The 8,918-nt window shown below is 43.8% G+C and overlaps 1 protein-coding gene across 2 annotated transcripts in view; it reads left to right on the top strand.

Moving 5' to 3' along the window:
• The first annotated feature begins 5,827 nt into the window (after window positions 1-5,827).
• TAF4B (TAF4b RNA polymerase II, TATA box binding protein (TBP)-associated factor, 105kDa) overlaps window positions 5,828-8,918 on the top strand; it is a 175,942-nt gene continuing 172,851 nt past the window's right edge. For both annotated transcript variants that reach the window (XM_011988045.1, XM_011988044.1), the window contains exon 1: window positions 5,828-6,665. In XM_011988045.1, coding sequence (XP_011843435.1) covers window positions 6,323-6,665 — 343 coding nt within the window. In that variant the 5' untranslated portion in view covers window positions 5,828-6,322. The remainder of the gene's footprint in view (window positions 6,666-8,918) is intronic.

Here is an 8,918-nt window from a genome sequence, read left to right as displayed (position 1 = left end):
GGAAGTAAATGTCATCACCCAAGAAAAATATAGACTGAGAAAAGAAAGCTGAAATATTTAAGCCCCTATTACTATATGAAGAATTGTAGGAGGCACCAGGGGTACACAGACAGGACAAAATTTCTGTCTCTGAGGTGCTAAAGCTTGGGAGTGGGATAGGAAAGGGTCAGATAAGTGCTTTTTGTCAGGTATCTACTAAGCATTCGGTTCTCTCTTCTCCTCCTCAAATTAACATGACACAGCCCACTAAACTATGGGAGAGGATAGGCAAGAAAAACTTGAATAACAATATAATGAGTGCTATGATAATGTGCTATGGGATGGGGAAGAGAGGCTTAGGTTATTGACTTTTGAAGCCAGATAGGAATTGACCAGGTAGAACATGGGGAAGGTCTTTGAAGAAAAGTAAAATAATATATGCAAAGTCATGAAGTCAAGAGAGACCTTGGGATATTGGCAAAATTCCTGTACTTCCCTATGCTGCCATTACAAGGTGCCCATGGCTACATGGCAGTGTAGAATTGATTGGACAATTTAATAGGTGCCAGATCATAATGAACATTGTATGCCATGCTATTTGAGATTTTATCCTGTGGGTAACAGGTGGATGTGAAGAAGTGGTATGTAGGAGAGTTGTAAAATTAGATTTGCATTTTAGGAAGATTGTCCTAGAAACAGTGGGAGACATAGATTGGTTTGGAGGAAGGGAGGATGATCAGAAAGGAATTTACACAAGTTCCCACCACCACAAATATCCATCTACCAGCGTCTATGGCCAAGAACTCTGCCTTCCCTTCTCTTGCCATAGATGAATGGTCTATGGCTCCTATCAAAGCTCAACCCCTCCACTTGTGCACCTAGATTTAAAAAAAATTTTTTTAGAGATGGGGGTCTCACTATGTTGCACCAGCTACAGTGCAGTTGCTAATCACAGGCAGAATTATAGTGCACTACAACCTCAAAGTCCTCAAGTGATCCTCTACCTCAGCTTCCCAAGGAGCTGGGACTAGAGGCGCACATTTGTGCTCTAGATTTTGTCCCTTTCTTTGCCTTCAAGGACATGGTTCCAACAATTCAAATATTCCTCTTTATTCCTCTATCAGCAGTTTTCCCTCCCTACTGGAACACTGCCATCAGCATACAAACATGTAGTTATTGCAAAGAAAATCTCTTTCTTGACCTCATCTCTTCTCCCATGGCCCCATTTTTTTCTCCCTTACTTTGCATTATAACTTTACATTTCCATCCATTCGTTCATGAACGTGCTTTAAATAGGCTTTCATGCCCACATTCCACAGGACTACTCTTGTCAAGGTTACCAGTGACGCCCACATGGTGTTGCTCTATTGAACAGGCACTCCCTAGTCCTCATTTTATTTGGCCTATCTGCTGCATTTGATACAGTTGATCACTCTCTTCTCTAAAGTTAACTTTTTTGTTTTTTTTTGAGACAGAGTCTTACTGTGTTACAGGCTGGAGTGCAGTGGCGTGATCTTGGCTCACTGAAACCTCTGCCTCCTGGGTTTAAGGGATTCCTGTGCCTCTGCCTCCCAAGTAGCTGGAACTACAGGCACATGCCACCACATCAGGCTAATTTTTGTATTTTTTGTAAAGATGGGGTTTCTCCATGTTGCCCAGGCTCTTCTTAAACTCCTGGCCTCAAGTGACCCACCCGCCTCAGCCTCTCAAAGTGTTGGTATTACAGGCATGAGTCACTGTGCCCAGCCTGACTGATGTATTCTTTATTGCCAAGCTTATAGTAAGCACTCAATAAATGTTACATAGATGAATGACTGAAGGTAGGTAGAGAGGAGAGGCTTTTGAAAATAATATAATTCAAGAAAATTGGTGTTATAATACAAAATATAAAGTTCAGTGTTTGCAGAATCTTTTACAAAATAAATATTATTTTGGCGATTTTTGGCTCTTGAACAGTCTTATTACTTTTTCCACACTTACTGCGAAGTGAAAAGAAATGATTACACACTGAGAAAATAGCCTGTCTTCTTAGGTTAAGACAGTATTTGTAATAAGCTTCTGCTTGGCCTAGCTTCAGCAAGCTACCATACTTGTCCAGGTTCATGAGATCCATTAAAGGTACTTGGATGCTATGTTGAGGAGACTGGAGAGTATTTAGCTGTGCTTACAGATTTCAATTCTCACTAAGAATATATATTTTAAGAAAAAGTTTGTCTTAATTTTTGATTATGCAAATATGACACATTTACTGTAGGAAAATTTAAAAATGCAGACAGACAAAAATTATCACTTAGAATGTCTCTAAATAGAAATATCTTCCATTAATAGTTTTGTGTGTAATCTAATTTTTTGTGAGTATCTGTTTATTGGCTAATAATTGTTTTTTTCTTTTTCTTATCTTTTTTTTTTCTTTTGAGATGGAGTCTTGCTCTGTCACCCAGGCTAGAGTGCAGCAGTGCGATCTCAGCTCACTGCAACCTCCGTCTTCCAGGTTCAAGCGATTCTCCTACCTCAGCCTCCCAAGTAGCTGGGATTACAAGCATGCACCACCACACCCAGCTAATTTTTGTATTTTTGATAGAGACGGGGTTTCACCATGTTGGCCAGGCTGGTCTTGAACTCCTGGCCTCAAGCAATCCTCCTGCTTGAGACCTCTCAAAGTGCTAGGATTAGAGGCAGGAACCACCACATCAGGAATTTGCATATTATAAACAATTATAAGAAAAATGCGAGGCTCACGCCTGTAATCCCAGCACTTTGGGAGGCTGAGGCAGGAGGATCACTTGAGTCCAAGAATTTGAAATCAGCCTTGGAAACATGTTGCCAAAATTACTTTTGCACCAACCTAATAGTTAGACCCTTGTCTTTGCAAAACAAACAAACAAACAAGCAAAATTAGCTAGGCATGGTGGCCTGTGGTCCCCAGCCACTTGGGAGGCTGAGGTGAAAGGATTTCTTGAGCCCAAGAGGTTGAAGCTGCAAGTGAGCCATGATGCCCTCACTGAACTACCCTGGGAGACAGGGGTACCCTGTTCTCCCTTGCACAACCCCACACCCACCCGGCCCTGCCCTGCCGAAACACACACATACACACACGCACTCACACACACATGTACTCACACACGCCAGAGAGAGAGAGAGAGAGAGAGAGAGAAATGCATAAGGTTAACTTTACGAAAACATATAGTTCCTCAACCAAGTCTCTTTGTAATTTGATGGTGGAGGTTAATTACCTATCTACACAAAGTATGTGAGTTGAGGGTGGGGGTCTAGTGGAAATTTAGAAAGGGAGAGTCCTCGAAACAAACTTTGATCCTTCCGTACCCAAGTAACTACTATACGGAGGAGAAAAGAAATCAGGGATAATAGGCCGGTCGCGGTGGCTCAAGCCTGTAATCCCAGCACTTTGGGAGGCCGAGACGGGAGGATGACGAGGTCAGGAGATCGAGACCATCCTGGCTAACACGGTGAAACCCCGTCTCTACTAAAAAATACAAAAAACTAGCCGGGCGCGGTGGCAGGCGCCTGTAGTCTCAGCTACTCGGGAGGCTGAGGCAGGAGAATGGCGAGAACCTGGGAGGTGGAGCTTGTAGTGAGCTGAGATCCGGCCACTGCACTCCAGCCTGGGCAGCAGAGCGAGACTCCGTCTCAAAAAAAAAAAAAAAAAAAAAAAAGAAATCAGGGATAATTTGCCCATTTAATGAAGAACATATCTAAGATTCAAATACACTACACTATTTTGCTTCACTGAAAATGTTGCATAACTTCATTCAATTCATTACCTTAGCAAATATTTATTAAATGCCTTTTATGCTCAGGGCATTTTGCCAAGGGCACTGTGGGATACATGATTAATCAGAGGTTTTTGGAGTAATGGAAAGAGATGCACTTTGGCATCATACTGACGAGTTTGAATTCCAGCTTCTTGGAAATATTACTCTTTTTAACTGCAGTTTTTAAGTTTGTAAAATGAAGGAGTTAGAAAAAGGAAATGCATCTTTCACAGGAGGTGCTCAATAAATTGAGTTTTTCTCTCCCCAACTCCACTTTGAGGCATCTGCTAGAAGGTAAGTGATCAGGGAATTCACCACAGAAAGGGAGGGAGTGTGATTGATTTGGGTCATGAGATGGATTTAGACTCGTCAAGAAGTGAGAGACAGGACAGGTGGTAAGTGTGTGGACGTTACTAGATCTTGTGAGTAGATCTTATCTAAACGTGCCGGCACACGTTTACAGAGAGGTAGAAAAGCAGGAGCTGTAACTGTCAGGTTGCCTGCTCTTTTCGTTCACTTGGGCTTCTATAATGAAATATCATAAACTGGGTAGCTCATAAAAAGAGAAGTTTATGTCCCATAATTCCAGAGTTTGGGAAGTTCAAGATCAAGGCAGATACGGTATCTGAGAGTCTTGCTTCCTAGACAGCAGTCTCTTTACTAAAACCTCACATGCTGGAAGGGGTAAGGGATCTTTCTGAGGTTTCTTCAAAAAAAAAAAAAATTTATTTAATGTATTTAACTGACAAATAATAATTGTATGTATTTATGAGGTATCATGTGATGTTTTCATGTGTCATGAAATAATTAAATCAAACTAACATATTCATCACTTTAACATGATTTGTCCTGAATGGAATCCCATTCATGAGGGCCCCGCCCTTATGATCTAATCACCTTTAAAGGCCCCACCCTCTAATACTATCAACTTCAGCTTTAGCATTTTAACAGTCAGTTGAGGGTATAATCCCAACACTTTGGGAGGCCCAGGCAGGAGTTCAGGAATTGGAGACCAGCCTGAACTACATAAGGAGACCCCGTTTGTCCTAGGCACAGTGGCGCTCCCCTGTAATTCCAGCTACTCGGGAGTCTGAGGTAGGAGAATAGGAGGATCACTTGAGCCCAGGAGGTGGAGGCTGCAATCAGCCAATGGTGCCACTGCACTCCAGCCTGGGTGACAGAGTTAGATCCTGTTTCCAAAACAAAACAAAACAAAACAAAACAAAAAACACAACAACATTCAGATCATAGCATCTGCCTACTTGTAAAATCTCCTTTCAGTGCAGTGTTGGTTCGTACAAACATACAATATTATGACTTTAGCTTGAAATTAAGGCATCTTCTCTGACTGCATTACAAAGAAGCAAGTTTTTTCATATCGATTCAGTCAACACCTTTTATTTATCCAGATAATGTCTAGGATCACACTTAATATCTAAGTGCTAGAATCTAATTATATAGGTATCAAAAAGCATTAAGTTTTGAAGACAGACACACAATTTTAATGTTTAGAGGTGACAGAGACATCTACAGCAGCACCAGAGAATAAAAGATTTTCCATTTAAGATTTTAGGCAGTTTAACTCTAAAATGTGAAAATAGGCACATCTCACACACTATAAAACTATACACCATTTTAATTTTTACAACGTCAATTCTAATTACTAATTTTAGCAACGCTTCAGTAACGCTTCAGTGTGAAGACACCAGAGAAAATCAGTGAAAATGCGTGATTGAATTCTTATTGAGTCACTCTTCTCGGAAATCAGTCCTCCCCATTTTCTCCTTAAAAAATAGAATCCTGGAGATAGTCTAGTCCTGGCTTTTCGAGGAACAAACAACGGGGGACACAGAGAAACACGGATGCCGCAGTTTTCCAAGTGCGGCTTGCCCCTCCCACGTGATAGGTTTCTGGTATCGCCCCTCCTTGCTGGGGATTCAGGGGAAAATTCTAACGCTCCGTGGAGCCGTCCCCAGTGACGTCACGGGCGCGGCTCCGCTCCTTGACCAATCACGCGGCTGGATCCCGGGGAAGCCCGGGGCGGCGGCGGCGGCCTCGGCGCGTGCGCGAGGTCTCCGCGTGGCTATATAAACATGGCTGGCGTGGCCGCGCGGAGGGGCCGTGCCAAACGCGCGTAGGGGGCTATGGGCGCTCTGTGTTCGTAGTTTTGAAATTTCTGGCGGGGGAGCCGCTGCGCAGAGTTAGGCTCGAGGTGCGAGCTACGACCTTCCGGGAGCCGCACGTCCAGGCTCTGCAGCAGCGGGACCCGAGCGTGAGGCGCCGGGCTGAGGCAGCGCACGTGTGAGCGCCGCTGAGGAAGCTGCGAGAGGTCCGGCGGGTGTCGCTCCGGGGGCAGCCCAGGCTCGCGCGGACAGGAGGAAGGTCCGGGACTCGCGTGTCCTGCCGGGCAGCCGGCGCCCGTCACTGGTTTCGCTGCTGCGGCCCCCGCGCCTCTCCCCAGCGATGCTGTGGAGCCCGAACCGCACCGGAGTCGGCTGCCACGCGCCAAGCCTCCCCTCACCTCTGCTCCTGGAACCGCAGCGCCGCAGCTGCTGCTGAGCCCCTGGGGGATGCCCGCCGGCCTCACCGAACCCGCCGGCGCCGCTTCCCCGGCTGCTGTGAGCGCCTCGGGGACCGTGACCATGGCCCCGGCCGGGGCGCTGCCGGTGCGGGTGGAGAGCACTCCTGTGGCCCTGGGCGCCGTGACTAAGGCTCCTGTCAGCGTCTGCGTGGAGCCCACGGCGTCCCAGCCCCTGCAGTCCCCCGTGGGGACCCTGGTGACCAAAGTGGCTCCGGTCAGCGCCCCTCCTAAACTCAGCAGCGGCCCTAGGCTGCCTGCTCCTCAGATAGTCGCCGTGAAAACCCCCAACACCACGACGATCCAGTTTCCTGCTAATTTGCAGCTGCCTCCAGGTATGTTGATCACCCTTTCCAGCCTCGTCTGTCGGTCCAGCTGGCGGTGATGGGAAAAGTCGTAGCCCCAGATTGCTCCTAAAAAAACCTCTGAGCCACGGGAACCTTTCATAATCTTGACTTTACAGTGAACACATTCTTTTTGTGTCATTACTGCATGGTTTTTCTTTTCATATTTAAGGAAAGAATCTTTTCACCTAAGTCACACAGTAAAAAGCTATATCAAACTAATTTTCGGGCGAGGGCTTTCAGGCACTGACTCTTAGGTGGGGGAGATAATATAGCTAAAGTTAATTTCCATGTGGAGGAAGGACCAGTTTGTACCGTGGATTTCCATACGCTTAGATGTCGAAGTGCGTTGTACTTATTTTATTAATTATGAATGAATGAATGAACGAATGAGGTATGGTTTCGCTCTGTTGCCCAGTCTGGAGTGCAGTGACGCGATCACGGCTCACTGGAACCTCGAACTCCTGGGCCCAATCGATCCTCCCGCCTCGGCCTCCCAAAGTGCTGGGATTGCAGGCGTGAGCCACCGGGCACGGCCTAACGGTGAAGTTCTTGTGTATTAAAACTGAAAGAGATTTTTAAATTTAACCAAGTCAGAATAGTTTTACCGCTTTCTAGTACCAAGTACGAATAATGCTGTTCCTGCACAATCTTTAAATGTCTTAATGATTCTAACTTTCAATTAGCAGAATCCCTGACTGGGAACACGTGCCACAGTTGACAAACAGATCAGAGTCACGCAATTGTTACAGTTGAAATTGAAGCCGTCCGACGAATGCTACTGTTAATGAGTCTTTCACTACTTTCTATCCTAAGGCTTTTTACTCTGTTGGGCTGTATTTCATGATTTCTATAAAGGTTTTGCTTTGTGATAATTTACATATTGTAAATATGCTGAATGATTTTGGGGTGTTCAGTCTTACTTTACTGAAAGTCTCTTGGAATTTGCTTTCTATTAATTTTGTTTAGCAGTTATTGGAACTCTGACCTGCAAAGATGGCAAAAAAAGGGGAAGCATTGATTCAAAAGATTCTATAACTCTTAATAAAATGGCAGGGATCCTTTTTCTATGTAATATTGTTGTTAGTCATACACGTTGTGAATAGATTATGTTTTTCACTTTTTATGAAGTTCTATTTCAGTTTTATATGGTATACAAGGTATGTAAAACTGTTAAGGCAGTGTTACAGCAGTGTGCAGCACCTAATACATTATTTGGCAGTTCTAAATTGTTATTCTATGTTGTTATTCTGCATATATGTTTATAAATTAGTTCTGAATGTGTTAGAATGAAATCACCCCCTAATTTGTTAAACTGTAAATCCTATCTAGTCACTGAAGTTTATTTATAAATAATCCAAAAAAAAAAGTATTAAGAAAGAACTGTGGGAAAGGCTAAGGCACGAGAATTGCTTGAACCTGGGAGGTGGAGGTTGCAGTAAGCCAAGATACCTTGCCAGTGCACTCCAGCCTGGGCAACAGAGCGAAACTCTGTCCCTCCCCATCCCTTCCCACCCCCGACAAAGAAAGAACTGTCAAGAGTGAAAACTTTCTGGTAAGTGAGAGTGAGTCACTTACTGGAGGATTGGGGCCTTACCATGCTAAGCACTTTTAACAAATTATTTATATTCTTTTATTTGTTGGTCATAATAGACAGGTAGCAAATAAGGAAAGAGGTATCTAAGAGTAAATAATTTGTCCAATGCCAGGCAACCCATAGGTGTCAGGGGGAGTTTTAGCTCAGGTCTGTTTAACTCTATTCTTTCCACAACTCTATGCTTATTTTTTTACTTGTATGTGTACGGTATGCGTCATTGAGTGTCAGTAATGAAAGGTGATTCAGAGAACTTTAGATTCCAGTCTTTCATTTTATATACCAAGGAACCAAAACTGAAACTTGGCAGAGTTAAATAGTAGCAAACTAGGACCGTAGTCTAATTATGTTCATGGCACTGTATTAAATCATTGCATGCTGTTTACCTCTGAGAAACCCCTACAAAAGAGAGAAAGAAGATAACTTGTCTTTAGGAATTGGTTGTTATAGAGGAAGTGGGGTTTTGCTTTTGGGAATTTCTGCTGACGTGTGGCAGAAGGGTGTACTAATTACATCTGTGTTCTTATTGGGCAGGATAAGACAAACAATAATTCAAGAATGAAATGGAAAGACTGATTAAAGTAACTTTTTAAAAACGTTATGAATCTTGTACTATTTCTTTTCTTTCTTTCTTTTTTTTTTTTTTTTTT

This window comes from Mandrillus leucophaeus, unplaced genomic scaffold, assembly GCF_000951045.1.
Source record: "Mandrillus leucophaeus isolate KB7577 unplaced genomic scaffold, Mleu.le_1.0 Scaffold322, whole genome shotgun sequence".
NCBI classification, from domain to species: domain Eukaryota; kingdom Metazoa; phylum Chordata; class Mammalia; order Primates; family Cercopithecidae; genus Mandrillus; species Mandrillus leucophaeus.
This window is presented reverse-complemented; position numbering and strand designations above follow the sequence as displayed.